Source organism: Eschrichtius robustus, chromosome 16 (genome assembly GCF_028021215.1).
Source record: "Eschrichtius robustus isolate mEscRob2 chromosome 16, mEscRob2.pri, whole genome shotgun sequence".
NCBI lineage: Eukaryota > Metazoa > Chordata > Mammalia > Artiodactyla > Eschrichtiidae > Eschrichtius > Eschrichtius robustus.
The window spans coordinates 75496709-75523293 of record NC_090839.1 but is presented as its reverse complement, the minus strand read 5'-3'; the positions used below and the strand labels follow the sequence as shown (position 1 = coordinate 75523293).

Below are 26585 nucleotides of genomic sequence, written 5' to 3'. Positions count from 1 at the left end.
CCTGAGCCCTGGGCAGAGAGCCCCCGGGCCACCCCCCACCCCGCCCAGGGTTATCACAGCGTGTGGGAGGCAGTGGGAGCCATGAAAAGTGCACACATGACTCACGACTGCTCTGAGTCCCTATTTGTAAGCTGGAGACACTGGCCCCTCGGAGGGGGTGGGGAGGTATTTAGATGATATCACGCCGGTGCAGCCCACGCTGCCTGCACGTGGCACTCACCCAATAAAAGCAGTTAAGACCACGGGAATCAGGCAGATTTGGGAACCCATCCCAGCTCTGCCACTGCCCGGCTGTGTGGCCGTGGACCTGCCTCTCACCCTCTCTGAACCTCACAGGCTGTCGGGAGAAGGGAATGAGGATGCTTGGCCCCTGGGACACAGCAGGGGCTTGTTATTTGTGCCCACGGGGTGGGGAGAGGCAGCGGGTGACCCAAAGGCCCTTAGAGGCTAGGACAGGATGCTGACCACTCAGAAAGGGAAAATAAAGGAGCCTGATATCTGTTTCCTGATGGAGCTATTTGAGGCTTTGGGTCTTCCGGTAAAAACCGGAGTCAAATGCCTATGAGTCAGCACAGTGGCGGCTGAGGGCACCCCTGCCCCCAGGCCAGCTCCCATTCGAGCCTGTGTGCTGCGTCCCGCCTCCTCTGGGAAGGCTTCCTGGATCTCTCAGCCCTGACTGCGCCCCCAAGTCTAACACCTGGCCTTTCCCTGCTCGGGTCTCAAACATCTCTCCCTCTGACTGCAACATCTTCTGGTCCTCCGGGGCTTCCTTCTGAGGCTTTGGCTACTTTTGTCTCCACAGCCACTCCCCCACCCAGGGAATATCTGTGCTGGCAGTGGATCCAGTGATTGTTGAGAAACATCTCCTAGGAGATGAGGAGAAACTGAGGTTAGACCACAGGCAGGACTTCCTCACTCTGAGAAGTGGGAGCCAGCCAAGGCAGAGAGAAGAAGGATGAAGTCTCTCATCCTCCCGCCCCCCTTCCCCGGCCAGTGAGACGTGGAGGCCAGGACAGTGGGCTGGGCCATGTGGGACTCACTTCTGGACAGTGGAGCTCTCTGGTGGGATGGGCTCTGGCTAATGCAGAGATGGCTACTGGACTTGTGTCGGCCGCAAGTGGACAGATGCCACAGACTCTGACCCCGTGGCCTCTACCCCGCCCTGGAGCCCACAAGGTCAGCCCGGCCGCTCTCCACCCACACACCACGGGGCAACTACTTACCCCCCTGGAGCATCAGCAGGAGCAAAGGGGCAGCCCAGCCGCAGAGCATGCTGCCTGCCAGAGCCTGGAAGAGACACACAGGGAGAAGGTGGGCCTGGGGCCTGGGGACCAAAGGACCTTGAACATCCTGCCTCTGGTCCCCATCCCTCCTCTGGAAGACTTGCCTCAGTTTCTTGGATTTGTTTCTGAGAAACAAGAGTTTGAGGAGCCCGTGGCTGCCCCCAAGGATTCCTGTCCCTTAGAAGTGGCTTCTTTGCCCCTTGGATCCCTCCCCACGTCTCCCCACTTCTGCCTGGGCCCCCAGCACCATCACAAATGAGAGGGGGATGTAAAGGGGGAAGAGCTCACTGCTGGTCCACGCCTGCTAAGCCTGTTGATGTAGCACGATGTGCGCACGTTTATCCATCTAGATAAGAAAGAGGGAGGCAGGGAGGGGAAAGTGGCTTGGAAAGTGGTATTTGAGGAGCAGCGATCTTGAGTCCTCCTTCTTACGAAACCCCCATGTTGATGTTAGCCCAATTAATTGGCTTCTTAATGAGTAACAAATCCAAGATTAGCCCACAAAGGAGACAGTTACTGCATACCTAAGATAAGCTTAGCCCAATAGTGAGGGTTCTGACCCAAATACAGAGCTCCCCTGGGTTAGCCCACCAGCAAGCACGGGGGAACCCAGCTTGACCACACGAAGGTGCCCTGGACACCCTGATCTGCATGAGATGGAGAAGAGACCTCTTTGGAGACCAGAGTCAGCCTGTCCAGGAAGAGCGGACTTCGGTACCTTGGGCAGAAGAACAACCCACCAGGCTGGCAATGCCAGGCTCTTGCTGGCACTTTGTCCATTGCATCCCCAGCTCTGTGTCTACTTGGGGAGGTACCAGCCAGAAGCCAGTGGGTCCCAAGAACCCTACCCAGATAGATCCCATGGACAGGGGTGTAGCTGGAACAGGAGCCCAGAGGGCTGACCCGTGCAGGGACCAAGTCACACACATGGCTTCTTCCGGACACCATCCCTGAACCTGGGTTCCCCCAGAGCCTACTCTGGCCCTGCCAGGAGCTTCCTCTGAGCTCCCTAACAAGTCACCAGGCAGGCAGTGGTGCAGGGCACGGAGAGGTTCAGCTGTGTGGCTCTCGGCTGGTCGCTTCCCCTCTCTGAGCCTTAGAAGTAAAGATGGTAAAGCCTGCTTCCAGGATTCTTGTGAGGATTCAAAGACTCCATTTATAGAATCACTGGGCCCCTGGCATAGCCCCTGACACATAAACACTCAAGAAACAGTGATGGATACAGGCTTTTAAAGCACCAGAATGGATGGACTCCCTGAGTGATCTAGTCAAGAGGTCCCCAAATGTCTCATTTTCCAAAAGTTGGCCATATTTGTAGATCATGTGTACTATTATTTATTTAATGTATTTTCTATAAACAAACCCTATTAAAAATTTAACTCCAACTTCAAGCTAAGCAATAATGCACATAGTTGTGTATTTTTTCCCCATAGTTGTGTATCATTCCCCAGTCAATGACTGTAAAGCATTTGAAACAGTGCCTGGCATATAGCAGGTGTTATATAACTGTTTCTTAAACAAAACAATCAACTTACCATAAAACAAAATGCAGTGAAATGTAAAAACTAAATACAAGGAAAACAAAAGACAATAATTGAATTTTAGTCAGATACTATTCCCTGCTTAAGACTCTGATGGGGCTTCCCTGGTGGCTCAGTGGTTAAGAATCCGCCTGCCAATGCAGGGGACACTGGTTCGAGCCCTGGTTCGGGAAGATCCCACGTGCTGCGGAGCAACTAAGCCCATGGGCCACAACTACTGAGCCTGCGCTCTAGAGCCTGAGAGCCACAACTACTGAGCCCACGTGCCACAACTACTGAAGCCTGTGCGCCTAGAGCCTGTGCTCCGCAACAAGAGAAGCCACTGCAATGAGAAGCCCACGTGCTGCAACGAAGACCCAATGCAGCCAAAAATAAATAAATAAAATAAATAAATTTATTTTAAAAAAAAGACTCTGATGAGTTGGAGATCTAGTTTGCCTTTGTTTAAAAAGGGAGATTAAAGAGTATTAGAGAGGTGTTGAAGACATACTAGCATCAAGCTGAGATTCTCACCCCCTCCCTCATCAGAGGATAGAAAGAAATTTGAAAAAGGTCTCACTCTCTCACTAGGGGGCCCAGGGATATTTAACACCATCTAAAACAAGCCACTCAATTCTGGGAAACATCAGCCTTGAATGATGACGTCTTCTCCTGTTTCCACAGCACCAAGTAGGAACGCCTCCCGGTCCTACTGCCCTCCCTGCCCTGAATCCACCCCTTATGGGGCTTCCCACTCAGCCGACTCCTGAGGGCAACAGCAACTTACTCCCCAGATGCACCCAGACCAGCAGGTGTGCTTCCTGAGTGAAGGACAGAGGGTGCCCTGCAGCCTCCTACAGAGGAGTGAAGAACACCTGGCTTGGAGTCTGCCAGGTGCCAGCTGGGCGACCTTGGGCAAGTTCCTGACCTCTCTGATTCTCTGTTTTCTTATCTTTGTTGTAGGCACTAAATGCATCATTGCCTGTGAAGCACTCCAGCGCAGTCCTGGATGGGATGGCGCCCTAAATTGGTGCTTAGCCATCAGGCTCCAGTGCCTAGAAATGACTTCTGAGGTTGTGGTCCTTCAGACTAAAAGTTGGCCAAATTTCAGGAGAGTCTGGGGATGTGGAGAAGACTGGGGGGAGGAAGTCAAATGGAAGCAGGTGCTATGGAGAACACAAAGTGCTTAACTTCACAGTCAACAGGGAAATGCAAATGAAAACCACAATAACATGCCATTTAAATTTTATCAGATTAGTAAAAACTAAAAGTCTGACAACATCACATGTTGCTGAGGACACAACGTAATGGGAACTCTCATTTACAGCTAGTGGATATGTAAATTAATACAACTAGTCTGGAAAATAGTTTGGCATGGTCTAATAAACCTGAACAAGTGTTTGCCCTAAGACCCAGCAATTCCACTGTGAGGTATCCTACCAAGGAAACACTGGCACATGTGTACAAGAAACATAGGCAGAAATGTTTATAGTGGCATTGATTTTAATATTGAAAAACTGGAAACAACCTAAATATCCATAAGCAAGAGAATGGAAAGATAAACTATGGTGTAATCACTCAATGTGAAAATGAATCATAGCTTCACACAACAAAGCAAATGACTCTTACAGAAAAACAACAACAACAACAACCAAAAAACAAACCAAAAAACCCACAAAGCAAATGACTCTTTCTGAAGCAAAAGAAAAATTAGAAGAGAACAGAGGCATAATAACAACATCTGTGTCACACTTAACACCATGTAAAGCAGGTCTATATATTGTTTGGGTGAATATACATGTGTCCTGAATATACAGAGAAATCCAAGGGAATGAAAAACATCAAATCTTGAATAGCGTAGACAAGGAGGGGATGTGATGAGGTGAGGGTCTCCAGGGGTCTCAACAGTTTGGTAAAACTGAGTGAAGCTACCATGGGTGTTGATTATGTTTTTCTTTACACCTTTTTGTATGTCCAAACTATTTCATAACATTTTAAATGTAAGTGAATCTTGGATTTATAAAATAAAATGTGAAGGGGGACTTTCACTTCTGGCCATGATGGAGCTGGTATCTGAGTAACCCTCTCACTAAGAACAACTACAAGAGGAGAAAAAAAACCGCTAGAAAGCATGAGAAAGCAACCAAGTTAGATAGTACTTGAGAGGCCAGGGTGCCAGAGAGAAGGAAAATGTGTTGAAATTCTGCATGCAATGTCCCCTCAAATAATCTGCCAAGTCATTGCAAATGAGTTACATTCCAGGAAACCTAGCAGAAAGCATCTGGTAACAGGCTAAAAGGCTAAGAAGAGATTTTGTCAGTTTCACAATGCTAAGGAAAGAATCAGAGTCTAAGAAAAACGGGCCCTGATAAATACCCAGTTACTCAGGAAAGGCTATGCCTTGGGAATAAGAAAAATCAGAAATAGTTCAGTCTTCACTGCATCAAGATGATCTGCCTATATGCTATATGTCTGCTACAAAAAAAAATTAAAACCTATCTGGAAAAACTTAGCTTCATCTAAAGCCTCCATACTTTTCATACACAATGTCCAGCATTGAATTAAATTGATAAGACAAACCAGAAAACAGTACCAAATGACCAAAAGCCAAGAGGATAAAACCAAAACAAAACCAGAAACAGACCGATAAGTGATTCAGAAAATGGCCTTATGAGACAGGATTTAAAATAACTATGATCAGTACGTTCAAAAATTCCACCAGAAATACGGCATCTATTTAAAAGTAGAAACTCTAGAGCTGAAAAATGCAATAATTGAAATGTATAAGAACTTAATAGATGGATAAAGGAACAGATTAGAAAATCAGAAGATAGGATTGGTGAACTGAAAGATTGGTAGAAAATGAACAGATTGAAGCATGCAGAGAAAAAAATGTTTAAAAATACAGAAAAGAGCAAAAGAGACACATGAGACATTGTGAAAAGGTCTAACATAAATGTATTTGGAGTCAAGAAAAAGAAGAGAGAGAATAACTCAGAAGCAATAATAGAGATACTGGTTAAGAATTTTTCAAAACTAACAGGAAACCTTAAGCTACAGATTCTACTGTACTGGCTTATTTACAGACATATAGATCAATGGACTAAAACTGAGAGTCCAGAAAAAAGGTCATACATTTACATTCAATTGATGTTTGACAAGGGTGCCAAGACAACTCACTGGGGGAAAAGAATAGTCTTTAAAATAAATGGGGGACCTCCCTGGTGGCACAGTGGTTAAGAATCAGCCTGCCAATGCAGGGGACACGGGTTCAATCCCTGGTCCGGGAAGATCCCACATGCCACAGAGCAACTGTGCGCCACAATTGCTGAGCCTGCACTCTAGAGCCCACGCGCCACAACTGCTGAAGCCTGTGCGCCACAACTACTGAGTCCACACGCCGCAACTACTGAGCCCACATGCTGCAACTACTGAAGCCCGCACGCCTAGAGTATGTGCTCAAGAGAAGCCACCGCAATGAAAAACCTGCGCACCACAACGAAGAGTAGCCCCCACTCGCCGCAACTAGAGAAAGTCTGCGCACAGCAATGAAGACCCAACGCAGCCAAAAGTAAAATAAAATAATTTTAAAATTAAAATAAATAAATAAAATAAAATAAATGGTGCTCATACAACTGGGTATCCACAGGAAATAGAATGAAACTGGACTCCTATTTCACACCATATACAAAAATCAACTCAAAATGGATCAAAGGCCCAGTATGAAGAGGAAGAACTATTAAACTCTTAAAATAAAATACAGGTGTAAATCTTCAGAACCTTGTATTAGACAGTAGTTTCTTAGACATGAAACTAAAAGCACAAGCAACCAAAGGAAAACAGATATATTGAACTATTTCAAATTTTAAAACTTTCGTGCTTCAAAAGACACTATCAAGAAAGTGAAAAGACAATATACAGAATGGGAAAAACATTTGCAAACCATATATTTGTTAGTGTTCAGAATACATAAAGAACCCTCAAGATCTAAAAGACAACCCAATTTTAAACTGTGCAAAAGATTTGAATAGACATTTTTCCAATGAGATATACTAGTGACCAATAAACACATGAAAAGATGCTTATCATCATTAGTCATTAGGGAAATGCAAATAAGGACCACGGAGTGATACCACCTCACACCCACTAGATGGCTATTTTTAAAAATGGAAAATAAAAAATGTGGGTGAGGATATAAGGGTGGAACCCTTATACATTGCTGATGGGAATGTAAAATGGTGCAGCCACTATGCAAAACAGTTTTACAGTTTCTCAAAAAGTTAATATAGTGTTACCACGTGACCAAGCAATTTGACTCCTAGGTATATAGCGAAAAGAATTGAAAACATATGTTCACAAAAAAACCCTTCTACACAAATGTTCATAGCAGCATTACTTATAATAACCCTAAACTGGAAGCAACTCAAATGTTCATTAACTGATGAATAGACAAGCAAAATGTAGACTATGCATACAATGGAATATTATTCCACCATAAAAATGAATCAATTACTGATACGTGTTGCAACACGGATGAACCTTGAAAATTTATCCAAAGTAAAGAAGCCAGACACAAAAAGGCACATATCGTATGATTCTATTTATATGAAGTGTCCAGAATAGGCAAATCCATAGACAGGTAGTAGATTAGTTGTTGTCAAGGGCTAGAGCTTTGGAGGGAGGGGGAATAGGGAGTGACTGCTAATGGGTATAGGATGTTTTTGGAGCAATAAAAATGTTCTGTAGTTAGATAGTAGTGATGATTGCACAAATTTATCAGTATACTAAAAACTACTTAATTGTGTACCTCAAAAGAGTGAATTTTATGGTATGTGAATTGGATCTTAATTACAAATTTTTTTAAATGAAGGCAAAATAAATCTTTATTTTTTATACCAAAAAAAAAAAAAGCTGAGAGAATTTGTCACCTGTAGACCTGCATCAAAAGACATATTAAAGTGAATTTTGGGGGCAAAAGGAAAATAATCTCAGATGGGAAGCAATTCACTGTAGGAAGGAATGAAGAGCAATAGAATATTATAAATACTATTGATTGCTGAAAATAATAATGACAATATCTTATGAAGTTTAAACAATATGCAGAATTAAAATACATTACCATGATACCCCAAAGATAAGAAGGGGTGAATAAAGTTAAAGGTCACTGTATTGTCTGGGAAGTGATAAAAATACTAATATAAAGGTAGACTCCAAAAAAAAAATCAATTACGCATGCTGTAATCTCTAAGAAAAACACTAAAAGAGTCACAAAAGAAAATATAACAAACTAATAGACAGGAGACATAGATTAATAATTTTTAAAACTTTATTCATCTAAAAAATGGGACAAAGAAGAAAAAGGAACAAAGAATAGATAGGACAAAAGGAAAACAAATAATAAGAAGTTACACTTAATCCCAAACACCTCAGTATTTTTATTAAGTGTATGAACTAATCACTGAAATTAAAGACGTAACCTTGAAACCAACACTTTGCATTAAAATAAAGTGAAATTATAGTTTAATCTCTCTCATAAATATACTTACAAAAATTCTAAGCAAAATATTAACAAATCAAATCTGATGATATATACAAAAGTAAATTATACATCCTTATCACATGAGGTTTATTCCAAGAATACAAGGGTAGTTTGACATTTGAAAGTCAGTCATCTATTTCACCACATAAACAGAATAAAGAAGAAATTTTATACGATAATTTAATAATTTTTATTATGACATTTAATAATTTACAACACTCATTCATGATTTTTAAAACACTCTCAGGAAACCAGGAATAGAAGGAACACTCTTAATCTGATAAGGAGCACACACGCGTGTGCACACGCACACACACACACTATATACAACTAACATCCCTAATCGTCAGATATTGAACACTTTATCCTCTAGGGCAGGACAAAGGTAAGAATGTCTTGTACTGGAGGTCCTAGTCAATGCAATAAGGCAAGAAAAATAAATAAATTTATAAATATTAGAAAACTATAAGGATTGGAATGATATTACCTTAAAAAGTCCAGATACTTAACAGATAAACTGTTAGATAATAACTGTTAAACAAGGGCACTGAATTTGAGACTAATATAAAAAATATATTTCTAAAGATCAACAAAGCTGACAAACCTTTAGCTAGACTAAGAAAGAGAAGATTCAAAAAACTAAAATCAGAAAAGAAAGATGAGACATTACAACTGATGCCACAGAAGTAAAATTGATTATAAGATACAACTATGAATAATCATACAGCAACAAATTCGATAATGTAGAAGAAATGGATAAATTCCTAAAAACCTGCCAAGACTGAATTATGAAGAAATAAGTAGGCTCTAAGTAGGCTGCAAAAGCAGCAAAAGCAAAGATAGGGAAGTGGGACTACATCATAGTAAAAAGCTTCTGCACTGCAAAGAAAACCATCAACAACATGAAAAGGTAACCTACTGAGTGGGAGAAAATATTTGAAAATTATATATCAGATAAGGCACTAATATGCCAAATATATAAAGAGCTCATACAATCTGATTTAAAAATGAGCAGAAGATCTGAATAGACATTTTTCCAAGGAGAACATACAGATGGACAATAGGTACATGAAAAAAATGCTCAGCATCATTAATCATCAGGGAAATGCAAATCAAAATCACAATGAGATTTCACCTGACACCTGTTAGAATGGCTATTATCAAAAAGACAAGAAATAACTAGTATTGGTGAGGATATGAAGAAAAGGGACCACTTGTGCACTGTTGGTGGAAATGTATTTGGTGCAGCCACTATGGAAAACAGTATGGAGGTCCCCCAAAAAATTAAAAGTAGAACTACCACATGATCCAGCAATTCCACTTCTGGGTATATACCCAAAGGAAATGAAATCAGTATCTCGAAAAGATATCTGCACCCCTATGTTCATTACAGTATTATTTACAACAATCAAGATATGGAAACAACCTAAGTGTCCTTCAATAGATGAATGGATGAAGATGATGTGGAATATACATACAATGGAATATTATTCAGCCATGAAAAATAATGAAATCTTGCCATTTACAACAACATGGATGAACTTCGAGGGTATTATGCTAAGTGAAATAAGCCAGACAGAGAAAGATAAACACTGTATGATCTCTCTTATATGTAGAATCCAAAAATAATAATAATAAATAAGTTCATAGATACAGAGAACAGGTTGATGGTTGCCAGAAGAAAGGAGTGGGAGGTGGGAGGAATAGGTGAAGGGGGTCAAAAGGTAAAAAAAAAAAAAAATGTGGTGCATTATTGAGCAAAAACAACACCAAAAAAGCAGCAAAAAAAAATTTTTTTTAATGTATGTACTTGCAATGCATAAGCTCAGAGGGTCTTGTTCAGTGTAGTTAAATTTCATGAACAGACTATTACTCCATAAATTATAATGCTACACCAACATTGAGTATTGTATTTATTCTAGCTTTGCCTCTGTCTTTTTGTTCAAAGAGTATGTCAAAAGTACACAAAAACATGTTTTCAGCAATTTTATAAAGACTGAATAATGCTGCAGAAACTAAAATATATTGCAACTTGAATACAATGCATTTTCTCTAAAAGCAATGACACAGCTTATTAAAATACTCACTTTGAACTTTATATCACCATCACTGAAACTAGGGAGAATTTTAAATCATAAAATAAACTGTCAATTATAGAGAGGATATTAATTTTACATAGCAATGTATGATTTTGATAAATTTACCTTTACAAAGTAGAATGTACATTAAGTAACTTTGTAGAAATCAACTGATAACGTGATTCAGTATCAACATTCATATGCTAATTTTGACCTCTATTTTAAGAGCCAACTTTGTTTCATTTTAAGAAGTCATAAGCCACACTGCAAAATTTATGTACTATTTTCCTTATTTAAAAAAATTTTTAAAGTATGGAGAAGTAGAATATGTGGTAAACAAATCACGCCTCTCGTGTCCTAGTATCTTCCCAGATAGCTTATCAAAAGGGAAATAAATACTTGCACAATTACCTTGTGCATAAGTCTAAAATCTATAAAAATATGCATCAGGCAATAACAGATTAATATACTGAGGTGTCAGATAAATTGCCAAATGTTGATGAAGATAGCTTGATTGATGGAGTAAACTACCTTCATTAAATTGGGGTATGTTTTATTGTTCTGAAAAAAGGAGACAATAATAGGTCACACTGTAATTCCATTTTTTTTCTCCAGTGGAAGTACCTTTTGAATTCAGAAAATTTTTGACTTTTATAAAAGACACAAACAAAAAGACAAATTGAAAAAAAAGAATGGAAAAGAAACTGAAATGAGAGATTATATCTATATCTGTTATAGTTTCTTTCATATAATTATATATTTTATATAATTGTATATAAATATATAATATGTTAAACTATGTATATAATTATATACAACATATAGAGAGAGAACTCCTACAAAACAATTATAGATAAATAACCCAGAACTCAATTTTTTTTTCAATGGACAAAAAGCTTAAACAGACACTTCCTAAAGCAGGACATCCAAACAGCCAACAAGCATGTTAAAAAGGCTTAAAATCGTTACTTATCAAAGAAGTGCAAATTTATATCCCAATATGATAGCACTACACATCAGCCCAGAATGACTAAAATGAAAAAAACAAAACAAAACAATTCCAAGTGCTAAAAAGGATATGAACTAATCAAAACTCTCAATCTCTACTCAAGTTTCTCTGAGGAGTGTAAATTGGTACAACCACTTTGGAAAACTTCTGCTGAACAGGAGACCCAACAATTCCATTTCTAGATTATGCACCAAAGAGCAAAATGTACATGTACACAAGCAGACATGTACCAGAGTGCTCACAGCAGCATTATTTACCTCCCCAAACTGGAAAGAACCCAAGTTCTTGGTTCCCCTGTATCTCCTTTCCCTCACTGATGATTCAGGAATGGGACTCGTTCAGATCCTTAAGTCGGTCACCATTTCCAATGTGACCCAGGTGGGGACTGGGGCTTGAAAGTGAACGGTGAGGGGTGTGGTAAAAGTAAAATGGCCCGTTTTCCACAGGGACCAAGAAGACATGAGGTTGTTGAAGAGGGACTCCCCAGCAGTGCCAGAAACAAGACCCAACAGGTCACCAGAAGGGGAAGTGTCAAGACTGAGGGACTTCCCGAGAGAGAACACAGAAGAAAGGGCTCCTAGTTTATCCCTGGTCTCCAAGGACTTCTGCTCACCTGCCCTCCTCCTGGCCTCCTCCCTGACCTCCCTGCCTCCAGCTGTGGCCCCTCCAGCCCAGTCCTCACTCCAGCTATGTCTCTCCATGGCTCCCCACTGCCCTTCAGAGAAAGCCCCAAATTCCTTAGCCCAGCATTCAAAACATGTCAGGATCTGCCCCCCAACATTCCCTTTGCCCCTAGTCTTCATCCCGGACTCCAGGTGCTCCAGATCCCCGACATCTGGACATCTTCACAACATCCCCATTCGTCTGGTTCTCACACCTTCGCACGTGCTGTTTCAGCCACCGGAACTCTCTGCTCCCCCTGGCTGTCTATCAGCTTCCTACTCAGGCTTCAAAAGCCAGTTCAAATGTCGTCTCCTTTGTAAATCTTTGACCTCTCCAAGGCATGAGTCACTCCTTCCTCTGGGGTCCATCCTTCCACCAGAGCACATTGCTCATGGTGTTTTTGGCAACATTCTGAGCAGTTTCTAGGTGGGAACCACGTGTTGCTTGGTTACTGCTGAATGGCAGTGGCTAACCAGTGCCTGACAGACAGTAGGTGCTCAAAGCATTCGTTACATGAGTGACGAAACGCAAGAAGATGCTTTCTATCATAGTGGATTTTGAAGCTTACCCTCAATGTAGAAACTCATATAGACTGTACACTCCACAAAGATAAATCTTATTCTTTTTGACTCTTGTTTCTTAAATTCAGTGCATTGAGGATCTTTATGCACTTGATAAGGATAAAAGCTCCAGAACTCCAACATTTTCCCCCCACCTCAGGGCCTGTGCACATGCCACTCCTTCTACCTAGAACACTTTTCCCCCCTGCTTCTTTGCTTTCTTATCCTCAGGTTTCAGCTACAATGTTGCCTCCTTAAAGAGGCAACCAGTCTCTGTCTGAAATGCGTCTCCCCTGCAGTTCTGGGTGCCACACACCCCTTTGTTTGTCTCCTTCTTGGCAACTGTAATATTAGCATTCATTTAGCAAATGTTCCTGGTTTCGTGTTTATGACCTGTCTCTATCCTGAAGCACAGGCTCCCAGAAGTTGGGAAATTTACCTATTTTGTTCACACAGCATCCCTAGTGCGGAGAACGGGGCATGGAACATAACAGATACTTAACAAGGAGCTGAAGAACGGTGAATGAGTGACAGAGGCTACAAATTGCTGTGTCCAGTCCTACAAGGAGCAGGCCCCAAGGCAGCCCCCAAGAGGTCTTGGTTTCTCCATCCACTTTGTCACTGTCCTCAGGAACTTCCCCCCACCCGGGGCAACACCCTCAACTCCCAGGGTCTGAGTGACCGTGACCGTTGTCATCAGATTAGCAGCAAGAAATTGTCATAGAGGGACGTTGGGTTGCCCAGGGTCACACAGCGAGTTCTTAAAGCGGAGCTCTCAGGCTGGGGAAGAACCAGCCTTGTGGCCCTGGATCCAGAAGGAGGCTCTGCCTCTAACTCATAGTGGGACCTTGGGCTCTTCTTTTCTCTGGGCCTCAGTTTCCTCATCTGTAGAATGGGGGCAGTGGCCCTGGCCTGGCTGAGGGAGCCTAAGGCGGGTGCTGGGCACACTGTAGGTGTGTGAGTATTGCAAGTTGCTTTTTACATAGTTTGGGGAGGGGGACGGTGGCAAAGGGTGGGTTGGGGGTGTCTGAGGACAGGTGTGCCAAGACCCTGTGATGACGGCTTCGTCAGTAGGAGCTGAACATGAGGGGAAAGGCCTTCCCAGCCTGTCCCACCTCTGAGCCTGTGGAATCTTTTAGTCTGTCTCTCTCTCCCAGCCGGGCCATGAATCCCCGTCCACGCAGCCTCTCCAAGCCTGACTGGCCTTTCCCTACGGGAACTTCTCCAGCCTGTGCAACCTCTCCCAGCTGAGGCGCATGCCCCACTCCCAGCAAACTCTTCCTGCCTGTGCCATCTCTATTTGCCCTTCACTGTGCTAGGCAACCCCACCCAGACTGTGCAACCTCCCTGGGCTCCCGTAGCCACACCTCACCCCAGTCCCATTTCCCCGCCCCCTGACCAGGAGGGGCTGGCTGTAAGGCAGAGAAAAAAGGATGCTTTGAACCAGGGCTGCTTGAGGTCACAAGGCGGGGGTGGGGGGCTGGGGTGGGTTGGGGGGGCGGGGCTGGCGACCTGCCCTTTATCCCATCCTTGCCCAGCACGCCCCCATCAGCCTGCCCTGGCCCTGGCCCAAGTAGACTGGGGGTTACTGGTTCATACTGGAGAAAGCCTGCAGGCCCTCGTCCCAGGCTACATCATCAAGCCCTCTTGGCAGATGAGGAAACAGAGGCCCAGAGAGGCCCAGAGCCTTGCCCAGGTCACAGAGCGAGAAGCGGCCAGGGCCTGAGCAGGGAGCCAGGCTGGTGCATTTGCCCCACCTCACTCAGGACGATATGAGTGGCCAGATCCTTCCCAGGGGCTGTGAGGACCCGCAGGCCAGGGCCCTTTTGCAGGTGGCCTGGCCATCGGGGGCCCTCAGAGGGACCTCTGCTCACACCCCGGGGAATACTGTCAGGTTGTTTCAGAAGTTCCAAGTTTACTCAGAGCTCTCATTTGAGCTGTCGTAAAAAGTCCCTTTGGCCGGGAGCCAGGGCGAGAAGTGGGGGCAGTGCCACCTGTGAGCCACGAACCTGGGGGCTCCTCTCAGCCCTGCTTCCCCTGCCCCTGGGGGCTGGGGTGCTGCAGAAGGCACGGAAGGGAGAAGCGGGGGAGGAAGGGGCTGTGATGGGGGGGAAGACCCGCCCCCCGAGGAAGTGTTTGTTCCCTTGTCTTCACAGCTTTCTTCCCTCTGCTTGTACATGACTCCCTGGGTGACCCTAGGAAACCCCCAGCCCTCTCAGAGCCTCAGCTTCCCCATCTGAGAAAGGGGGGAGTAGAATCATCATAGAATGATCATTTATTGAGGGCTGAGTATAAGCCAGAAGCTACACCAAGTGTTCTGGATAATAACAAGACGATTATTACCAATGATATTTAAAGTAAAACATAGTAGCTGCTATTTCTCGTGAGCCACTGCTAAGCTCTTTCCCCTCAAACTGCCACTGGCTCTGTCTTGTGTACCACCGAATCCCCAGGACCTAGGACAGTGCTCAATAAATACACATTGAATAAAACCTCACAGCAAACCGAGATAGGCATCCTTATTTCCATATAACAGATAAGGAAACCAAAGGTTCAGAGAGGTTAAGTGACTCACTGCAGGTCACACAGGTACTAAGTGATGGAGATGGTACTCGAACCTGGGTCTGACTGTTTTCAAAGCCCCAAATCACAATCGGTAGTGTGGTGATGAGCCAGATCCAGGGCTCCCCAGCTGATTGTGGAGACCTCCCAGCTGTGTGGAAAAGTTGAGCCATCATTCTGGCCTGCCAGGGTTCTGAAGGCACTGGCTCCCCTCGCTGGGAGGAAGGATGCCCTTTCTTCCTTCCTTCCTTTCATTCATTTATTTATCAGGCCCCAGGGTGGTCCTGATGCTGTGGAGAAGCTGGTCCCTCCCAAAGCTTCTGGTTGCCTGCTTTACTCTCTCAAACTGGCCCCCTCCTCCAGCAAGCCCCCTTCCTCTGCCTATAAGCCCCTTTGGGCTCCAGTCCCCACCTCCAACCCCTTTCTCTTCCTCGATGGGCAGGTGGGAGCCTGCAGCACCTGGGGCACATCCTTTGTCTGGCTCACCTGCCTCTCCTGGCCCGGGGTCTTGGCCACACCCTAACATAAGGGCTCTTAGTTTCCTCCACTGCGGGGATGTGAGTATCCAGACTCCCTGCCAGGTGCGGGGCGGGCAAGACTAGGGCTTCTGCTGACCCCACCATGGGGAACAGGTGATCGGGGCTCCCCCTCTGGGGTCTGCCCAGCCCCCTTGATCCAGTGCCCCTCTCAGAAGGTGCCCTAGGCCTATGACTCTTGCTTTTTTGTCATCCTGTCCAGCAGGTTGTCACCCTGGGGTTCCAAACCCAGCTCTGCGTCTTATGGTCACAGCTGACCTGGGGCAAGCTTCTCCTCACTGAGGGGCAGTCTCCTCATCTGTGAAATGGGCTGAATGAGGCCACCAGCCTCACCTGGTGTTGGGGAGATGATGGGAGAGCTTCACGCGCCTGTTGCATGCTGAGCCCTGGCCCCGGGAGGACCAGAACCCAGGCGGCTGAGGGAGGTGGGACTGACTGCACGTTCCCGAGTGTGTCCCTGCACCTTCCATGGCTCTTGGACACTGGCCTTTCTCCTCCACAGGCTCCAGCCACCTCATGATGCAAATTCCCTTCCTGGGCAGGCCCCCAGCCAGCAGCTTTGATATTTTCATCCCCTCGAATCCTCACAACCAGCCCTACAAGGACGGAGCTGCCATTCTCCCCATTTCACAGATGAGAAAACCGAGGCTCCGCGAGGCTAGAAGAAGCAGAGTAACTTGCCCAAGTTCACCCAGCCAGGAAGCCGCATGGCTGGATTTTGAACCCACCAGGTTTTCCCCACTCTACCATGTGCTTCTGAAACCCCCACACTTTCCCCCAGGGGAAAGCAGATGTCCTCCCCGGAGCAGCCCCTGACTTTTTAATGTCCCCCCTGCCCTGGGTCCTCTGCATCCTAAGTTCCCCTCCAGGCGTTTACTCACCTGCTCCTCTGCCAGGAGTGTGTCTGCCTGTTTCTTCCTTCCGCCTTTTTTCCCCAAGTCAAAATTCAACCCATCCTTCAAGGCTCAGCCTCCCCGAGTCTCCTCATTCCCCTCTCCTCCGCACACACAGAACCGACTTGCCTCTCAGCATCGGCGCATCCGCCGTGTTTTCATGAGAAAGATGAGGAGACAGCACGTGGAGGGCAGGACCAGCCTCCAAGTCACCTGCCGACCCTGCTACGTACTGGTTGAGTCACCTTGGGAAAATCACTCTACCTCTCAGAACCTGTATTTATCTGTGAAATGGGCACACCAACCCATCTTAAAGGATTTAGATGAAATAAAGGAGATAAAACACAGAACCTGGTACAAAGTCGATGCCTCTCCCCTTCCCCAAACAGACCCCGTCACACTCATGTCCACCCCTGCCCGGCTCAGCTGCCCAGAACCATGGTGACTGTCACATCATGTTCAGTCTGGAACCAGCTTTCCCTCCCCAGCCCCTGCCTTTTGGAGGCTGGTTTCCACAACCTCAGGGGGTCATCTCAGCCATGCCTCTGCCTCTGCCTCTATGTCCCTGGGGCCTCTTGCAGACCCACAGAGAGGGACGCCAGGCATCCTGAGCTGGGCTGAACTGTCCCCAGGTGTGATGAGGGCACAGGACCCCTGCACGTCTTCCTGGGCAGATAAGGTACCTCCTCCCCTACCCCCCCCCCCCCCCAGAGCGGTAGCTAGAGGTAAGTTACCTGCTGTCCTACTTCTTTCTCAGAAATCCATTCTCTCTGTGCTTCCGGCAATCCGGTGGGCTCCCAGGGGATGGCAGCTGGGCTTGGCGTGAGGGATGGGGGTCTGGGAGAACAGGCAGGGGACTGGGGTGGGAAGCTGTAACCTGCCCCAAGTCACCTACCAGACAGCACAAGACCTGTCACCCAGACGGAGGGCAGCTGGGCTCCGGGCAGGCGGGCCACGCAGAGGCAAAGGCAACCATCAGTCACATCCCAAAGAGGTCACACATGGACAGAAGACAGAGGTTGTTGGGCAGGGACCGATCAGCTGCACCGACGATGGACCGACAGCAGCCACGGGCTGGCCCGCCAGTCAGACAGGAGATGTCAAGCAAAGAGATAGCTGGCCACCCAGGCAGACAGACAGACAGCCAGGCAGACGGGCAGGCAGGCAGGCAGACAGACAGCCGGGTGGCTGTCAGTCACGCGCAGGGAGAAGCAGGCAGACAGTCGGACCCCGAGCTCTTCGGTCACTCAGCAGAGAGACGCCAGTGGGTCTGCCAGAGGCGGTGCCTGCCATCCCAGCCCCACCGCGTGCTCAGGGTGGGGAGGAAGGGGAGGATGTGGTGAGCCGCTCCCCAGGCCCCGCCCACAGAGCAGCCGGCTCCTCCCCCAGGGAGTGAGAAAGAGGTGGGAGGGGGCCCGGCCCCAGGGCAAGGCCCACTGCTCACCAAAGGTCGCCCGCTAGGAAGACATTTGGGGCCACCGGCGTGACGTTTGCCTCCTGCGGACGGGTGACAAGACCCCCACAGGCCTCTCAGTCTTGACCTTTAAGGCGGGCAGGGGGGCGGTGAGCCGCCGCTTCTCCCAGCTGCGGAAACTGAAGCTCCGAGGGTGAGGAGGTGGCATAGCGAGACCCGGGAGGTCCCCAGGGGTCTCAGCTCAGAGAGAAGCATGAGAGCCCAGAGACCTGCCCAAGGTCCCATGGAGAGGCAATGGCCCCTCTTCTGGAGTTTGCACGCTGGCCGGCTTCACTCCTGCACGCTGCCTGCCTGGCCCAGCAGAGGTCTGAGTTCGGGACTCCCTCCCAGACTCTCTGAGGCTTTTTCCTTTGAATCCGGCTTCCTGGTGCAATGCTGCGGGGAGCAGGATGCTGTCTCCGTGCCTTTGAGAAGACAATCCCTTGGGCATGTCACATCACCCCTCTGGATGCCTCGCTTTGCCCATCTGTCAAATGGGGAGACCTAGCCATTTAACACATGGGAACTCATGAAGAAAATAGAGAACAGAAATTCTCAAGAGAATTCTTGTCTTGCTGACAAGCCAAGGGCCCGTGAGAGGGTCAGATGTCTCTTGCAGACATTTATGAAACCTGGGGGCAAAATTCAGCAAGTTCACCCAGCAGCCTCAAAAAGCTGGTGCTATCACAACCACTACTATTAGTATCTTGCATTTTTTAGGCACTAGGTGATGTCATTTATTCTACAAACGCTGTGAGGCAAATAAGATTATGCCTATTTATTTTACAGTGGGAGAAACCAAGGCTCAGAGGGGTGACATGTCACACTAGCAAAGAAGTGTCAGAGCTGGGATTTGAACCTGGGTGGATCAGATTCCTAAGGCCGTGGAAATGGGCCCAAACATTTCATCCTTGAAATGTTACCAGGGTGGATGGGGGCTGTTTTGTGCTGTTTTAATGACACAGGTTGGCTCAAACATACATTCCATCTCTCCCCACCTGACTCATTTTGGGGAAACAATTTGCAGCTAAGCCACATGACCGCTCCAGAGAAAGAAAGCATCTTGTTATTTATTCTTTTTTTTTTTTTTTTTTTTCTAGCTGTTTCTGAGGAACTTGGTACAAATTCCCCTGTGGCCGATTCAAAAGAAGTTTGCCCTAAAGAGATTCTCTTCCTCACAACCAAAATAACTTGTATTCTCTGGAGCACGTTTCTTGAGAGGAAGCCAGCTTTTCTTTGTCTTTCTCTTGACCTTCAGGGTGAGTTTTCTGATACCATGGATGAAAGATCAAGAGAAGGAGTAGTTAAAAAAAAAAAAAAAAAAGAGCTAATATTTGCTGAAAGCTGATTCTGTGCCAGGGTTTTAAGGACTTTAAAGGTGTATCACCTCACTTAAACCTCAGAATAACATGAGAAGGTAGTTATTATTACCATCATGGACATCATCCCTATTTTACAGATAAGGAAACCAAGGCTCAGAGAGGTTAAGTGACTTGTCCAAGGTCACACAGCTGATGCTGGCAGAGATGAGATTTTAATTCAGTCATTCGGGCTCCTGAGTTTACATTCTTGATCACGCACTACACTGCTTCTGGATGTATGTTAACCCAGGGATATTCAATCCCTCTTCCCACCCTCCCTCCCAGCTGCCTGCTTTCTCCCCTCCCATTCTTCTCTCTACCCTCCTATTCACCCACCCACCCCCTCTTCCATTCTTCTACCCACCCACCCACCCAACCCATTCTCTCCTTCCGGCCTTCTACCCGCCAACACTGAACATGCCCTTGGCTAGGTAGTGGGGATATTCTCCAGAAATACACAAGAGTGGTGGCCCTCATGGAGCCTGTATTCTGGTGGGGAGAGACAGACAAAAAGAAGTAATGGACAAACTAAATGCAAATTATACTGTCATAGAAAACCGATGAGAGGTCTAGGTAGTGACACAGAGGGGGCACCCTGGATTGTAAGAAATACCCCAGCCACAGGGGAATCATTTTAGGCAGAAGGACCTGCAGGTGCAAAGGCACTGAGGTGGGAGGGAGTGTGGCTCGCTCCAGGAACTTGGGAACAGTGTGGGAAATAGAGTGAGCAAGCAAAGGAATGCTAGGAGACGGAGTCATGGAAGTCCCACATCCTGCACACCACCTGGGACCTTGCAGGACGGGGTGAAGAAGGTAGATTTGGCTCCAAGGGAAATTGGATGTCATCTGAGGTTTCATCAGAGGAGTGGCTTAATCCAATTTACATTTTCAAAAGAGTGCTCCAGCCATGATTTAGGGAGTGGGTAAGATGCAGCAGTGGCAACTTAACCCTTTGTGTTTAAAAAGTAGATGCTTTTGGAGATGGAAAGTTAACAGCTGCCATGTCCTCTGGGGTGAACCTGAGTCCCCTTAGAAATAGATCTGTGTTGAGGGAAGGGTCCCTTAAGGGACCCCTCTGGGTCAGTTCCTGTCTCATGAATGTGGCCCAGGAGGTCTCAGAAGAGGGTGAAATAAGATCTCTCAACACCCTCCCAACACCCCTGAGTATTTAAAGCTGGTCAGCGGGGAGGAAGTGGTTAAATTTGCATTTCAGCCAAGGGGACTACTGGGAAAAAAATAATTGACACAGCCCCTCCTTCAACCTATTTCCTCTTTTTATTTTGACAGTTTTATTGAGGTATAATTTACACAGCATAAAATTCACCCATTGTAAGTGTACAATTCAATGATTTTTAGTAAGTTTACTGAGCTTTGCAACCATCACCGCTATCTAATTTTTTGAACATTTCCAAAAAGGTCCCTTTTTCCTGTTTGCAGTCAATCTCATTCCCACCCCCAGCCCCAGTAACCTCCTTTCTGTCTCTACTGATTTTCCTTTTTCTTTTCTGGATATTCGGTATAAATTGAATCATGCATGTGGTCTTTTGTGTCTGCTTTCTTTTCTTTTGCATAACGTGTGTGAGTTTCTTCTGTGTGGTAGCATGTACTTCATTCATTTTTATGCCCGAGTAATACTCCATCGCACAGATATGCTACATTTGGTTTATCCGTTCATCAGCTGATGGAAGTTGGATTGTGTTCACCTTATCTTTATTACGAATAATACGGCTATGAACATTTCCAAGCATATCTATATGCAGACCTGCATTTCAAATCTTGCGGATATACACCCAGGAGTGGATTGCTGGGTCATTGTATGTTTAACTTACTGAAGAGCTGACAAACGGATTTCCACAGCAGCCACACCATTTTACACGCCCACCAGCAAGGTATGAGAACTCCAATTTCTCCACATCATTGCCAACAGTTACTATTTTCCTTTTTTTTATTTTACTAGAGCCATCTTAGTGGGTATAAAGTGGTATCTCATTGTGGTTTTGCTTTGCATTTCCCTGCTGGTTAATGATGTTGAACGTATTTTCGTGTGCTTGGTAGTCATTTATTCACCTTCTTTGGAGAAATGTCTATTCAAGTCCTTTGCCTGTTTTTAACTTGGGCTGTGCTATAGACTGTCTGTTCCCCCCCAAAATCACATGTGGAAATCCTACCCCTCAAATGTAACGGTATTAGAAGGTGGGGCCTCTGAGAGATGATTAGGTCATGAGGGCAGAGCCTTCATGGATGCGAATAGTGCCCTTATGAACAAGACACTAGAAAGATAAGTTACTCCTTCTGCCGTGTGAGGACACAACAGTCTATAAACAAGGAAGCGGGCTCTATCGAATCTGCTGGCACCTTGATGTTGGACTTCCCAGTCTCCAGAACTGTAAGAAGTAAATTCTGTTGTTAATAAGCCACCTAGTCTACTGGATTTTGTTATAGCAGCCCAAACAGACTAAGACAGATTGTTTGTCATTTTGTTGTTGAGTTGTAAGAGTTCTTTATATATTCTGGATACTAGACCCTTAGCAGATACATGATTTGCAAATATTTTCTCCCATTCTGTGGTCATCTTTTCACTTTCTTATAGTTTTTAATGTTTATGAAGTACAATTTTTCTCTCTTGTTCTTTTGTTGCTCATGCTTTTGGTGTCATGTCTAAGAATCTATCACCAAATCTAAGGACATGAAGATTTACCCTTATACCTTCCTCTAAGAGTTTTATTTTGTTAGCTCTTATATTTAAGTCTCTAATCCATTTTATATTGATTTTTGTATATGATGTAAGGGTCCATGTATGTAGATATCCAGTTGTCCCAGCACCTGCTTGTTGAAGAGACTATTCTTTCCCCGTTGAATTGTCTTGGCATCCTTGTCAAAAGTCACTGTCCGTACATGCATGGATTTATTTCTAGACTCTTGATTCAATTCCACTGATCTCTATTTCTATCCTTATGCCAGTATTACACTGTTTTAATTACTGTAGATTTGTAGTAAGTTCTGAAGTTGGGAGTTTGAGTCCTCCAACTTTGTTGTTCTTTTTAAAGATTATTTTGGCTATTCTGGGTCCTATGCAATTTCATATGAATTTTAGGATCAACTTTTCCATTTCTGAAAGAACAAAAGGTTATTGGGATTTTGACAGGGATTGCACTGAATCTAGATGTTGTTTTGAGGAAAAGTGCCATCTTAACAATGTTAATTCTTTCATTACATGAACATGGGATGCTTTTTCATTTACTTAGATCTTTAATTTCTTTCAGCAATGTTTTGTAATTTCCAGTGTATAAGTCTTTCACCTCCTTGGTTAAATCTATTCCTAAGTATATTATTATTTTTGATACTATTATATGTGGAATTGTTTTCTTGATTTCCTTTTTGGATTGTTCATTGTTAGTGTATATAAACTCAGCTAACTTTTATGTTAATCTTGTACCCTGCCATTTTGCTTAATTTGTTTATTAGCTCTAATAATTTTTTTGTGAATTCTTAAGGATTTTGTAGCTATAGTATTATGTCATCTACAAACAGTGGTATTTTACCTCTTCCTTTCCAGTTTCTTTTATTTCTTTTTCTTGCTGAATTGCTCTGGCAAAAACCTTCAGTGCAATGTTGAATAGCAGTGGTGACAGCAGGCATCCTTCTTTCTGATCTTAGGGGAAAAGCTTTTGGTGTATCATTCATCATGTGTGATGTTAACTGTGGGTTTTTCACATATGGCCTTTATGACGTTGAGGGACTGCCATTCTATTCCTAGTTTGCTAAGTGATTTTATCATGAAAGGGTATTGAATTTTATCAAATGCTTCTTTTTTTTGCATCAGTTGAGATGATTATGTGGGTTTTCTTTCATTTTATTAATGTGGTGTACTACATTGATTAATTTTATGTTGAACCACCCTTGAATTCCTGGGAAAACCCTACTTGGTCATGGTGTATAATCCTCTTAACATGCGATAGGATTCAGTTTGCTGGTATTTTGTTGAAGATTTTACATCTGTATTCATAAAGGATATTGGCACATAATGTAGTTTTCTTTTCTTCTGCTGCTTTTATCTGGCTTTGGTATTATAGAATGACTTAGGAAGTATTTCCTCCTCTTCTATTTTGTGGAAGAGTTTGAGAAGGATTGATGTTAATTCTTCCTTAAATGTTTGGTAGAAGTTATCAGTGAAGCATTTCTGACTCTGGACTTTTCTTTGTTAAGAGGTTTTTGATTATTGATTCAACTATTTTTTTCTTATATATCTGTTTAGATTTTCTTTTTTTTTTTTTTTGAGTCAGTTTTGGTAATTTATGTCTTTTTAGGAGTCTTTCCATTTCTAAATGGATAATTAGGTTATCTAATTTTTGCCATACAATTTTTATTCTCTTATAATCTTTTTTCTGTAAGGTTGGTAATAATGGCCTCATTTCCATTTCTAATTTTAGTCTGTTGCATCTTCTCTTTTTTGCTTAGTTCAGCTAAAGGTGTGTCAATTTTGTTGATCTTTTCAAAGAAACAACTCTTGGTGTTGTTGATCCTCTTCACTGTTTTTCTATACTTTGTTTCATTTGTCTCCACTTTAATCTTTTTTATTTCCTTCCTCTGCCAGTTTTGGGTTTAATTTGCTCTTCTTTTTCTAATTCCTTAAGGTGTACAGTTAGGTTACTGATTTGTAGTAACAGATGGTGGAGGCCATTCAGATATTCTCTCTGGCCCTTTCCCTCCTCTCCTTCTGGGACTCTTATAAATCATATGTTGTTATACTAATGGGGCCCCACAAGTCCGTCAGGCTCTGTTCATTTTTCTTCACTCTCATTTTCCTTTATGCACCTCAAACTGGATAATTTCAATTTGCCTGTCTTCAAGTCACTGATTCTTTGTTCTGCCTGCTGCAAATCTGATGTTGAACCCCTCTGGTAAATTTCTCATTTCAGTGTTTACTTTTTAGCTCCAGAATTTCTATTTGGTTCCTTTGTGTAATTTCTTTTTATTAATATTTTCTATTTGTTCATACATCATTCTGGTTTCCCTTAGTTCTTCATCCGTGGTTTCCTTTAGCATTTTGTGCATATTTAAGACACCAGATTTAAAATTTTTAACTAGTAAGTCCAATGTCTGGATTTCCTCAGGGACAGTTTCTGTCAATTTCTTTTTTTGTTTGTTTTTTCCTTGTGAATGGGCCTTGCTTTCCTATGTCTTTTATGCCTTATTGTTATTGTTATTGTTGAAAACTGGACATCTTGAACATTGTAATGTGATAACTCTGGAAATTAGATTCTCCCCTGCCCCTCTGCCCCAACAGGGTTTGCTTTTGTGGTTTGTTTTGGCTACGGCCATCCGTTTGTTTAGTGACTTTTCCGATCTATTTTTGCAAATACTGTATTATTCCTTGTTGTTGTATATTCACTGAAGTCTCCATTCCATTATCTTAGCAGTCAGCCAGTGATCTGATAGAGATTTCCTTAAATACCTGGAGCCAAAATGAATAAGGCACACAGAACAAAAAATACTTTCTTAGTCTTCAGAGCCTGGCTCTGAGCTGGGACACTTCTTCAATGCTTAGCCAGGCTGACTATAACTGCATTTTAGCTTTCATCGTAGCTTTTCACCTGCTTTTGAAGAACCCAAAGATCAGCCAGAGGTGCAAACCTAGGGTCTTCTCAGATCTTTCTTGTGCATGCATTCAGCCCTGGACATATGCATTGCATTCCAGATTCCCTGGTATATGTTGAAGCCTTTCAATGCCTTTGTATTTTCCTCTCCAGCCTCCTCCTTCCCAGGCTTTTTGGTCTGTCTGTGCTTGCTCTGTCCATCACCCCTTGCCCCAGTTGGGCAGTATATGTCTTTAAATTATTTCAACAGACACTACCTAGGAAGCAGCTCCAGTCTTGAAAGAGTTTCAAAGGGGGGCAAAATGAAGGCAAATGCCCAAGCCAATCCCTCAGGAAGCTACCAGACAGATCAAAAGGTACAACAATTCTTTGAGAACAAAGTCTGTATTGCCCTTTCCTGTTCTAGCAAATCACACCCAAAATGCAGACTACTGTTCCCACACCCGCCCCACTGAGCTGGGGAATAAGAAATAGTAAGCAGATAAGCAAAAATGCCACAACACATTCTTAGCAAACACTTTCTTCATCAAGGAGGCCCCCTGGTTGCTTTACAGTTTTGATTAGATTCCAGGAAAAAAAGTTGATTCTGACAGTTTTTGCCAGCTTAATGCTTGTGTCAGTGGAAAGACTGATCCTTGAAATTCTCTACATTTTAAAGCTTATTAAAGTGCAATTCACCAATTTTTTTTTTCCTTCTGTGGATTGCATTTTTGGTGCATGTCTAAGAGTAACGTGCCTAGCCCAAGGTAACAAAAATTCTCCTTATGTTTTCTTCTAAAAGTTTCATTGTTTTAGTTCTTATGTTTAGCACCGTGGTTCATTTTGAGTTAATGTTTGTGTATAGTGTGAGGTAATCTAAATTTATCTTTTTGCATGTGAATATCCATAATATATTATGGATATTATGTTAAAAAGATTATCTTTTCCCCATGGAATTACCTTGGCACCTATTTTGAAAATTAATTAACTATAAATGTATGGGTTTATTTTTGTACTCTCTATTCTGTTCCATTGCTTTATGTCTATCTGTGTGTCAGTACCACACTGTCTGGATTACAGTAGCTTTGTAGCAAGTTTTGAAATTGGGACGTGAAAGTCATGCAACTTTATTTTGCTTTTTCAGAATTGTTTTGCCTATTCTGGTTCCTTTGGATTTCTGTATAAATTTTAGGATTAGCTTGTTAATTTCTGCAAAAATATCTGCTGGGATTTTGACAAGGATTGTGTCGAATCTATAGATCAATTGGGGGAGATGTGCCATCTTAAAGATATTGTGTCTTCCAATCTATGCCCACGAACTAGCTCTCCATTTATTTAGATCTTTTAAAATCTCTCTCAGGCACCTCCTTCCGCATCCATTTCCTTTTGAGGCCCAACATTGTAGGGCTCCTTTGATGGACCAAATGGTCCGCTGAGGACTCTAGCCAAGGAAGGGCAGGAGGTGTTACACTGAGAACTCACCATAGCAGAAGGTAACATCTAGAGGGTGGAGGCAGGAGGGCTGGGTTGTACACACATGTGGTTGAGACTT

General features: G+C 44.1%; 1 protein-coding gene across 2 annotated transcripts in view; it reads right to left on the bottom strand.

Moving 5' to 3' along the window:
- Nucleotides 1-17985, bottom strand: part of IL21R (interleukin 21 receptor) — a 32659-nt gene extending 14674 nt beyond the window's left edge. The window contains exons 1-2 of one of the 2 annotated variants that reach the window (XM_068566031.1): nucleotides 17378-17985; nucleotides 1224-1287 (exon numbers count right to left, since the gene is read on the bottom strand). In XM_068566031.1, the coding sequence (XP_068422132.1) occupies nucleotides 1224-1272 (49 nt within the window). In that variant the 5' untranslated portion in view covers nucleotides 1273-1287; nucleotides 17378-17985. The remainder of the gene's footprint in view (nucleotides 1-1223; nucleotides 1288-17377) is intronic. The other variant, XM_068566032.1, reaches the window with a different exon arrangement.
- Nucleotides 17986-26585: the final 8600 nt, after the last annotated feature.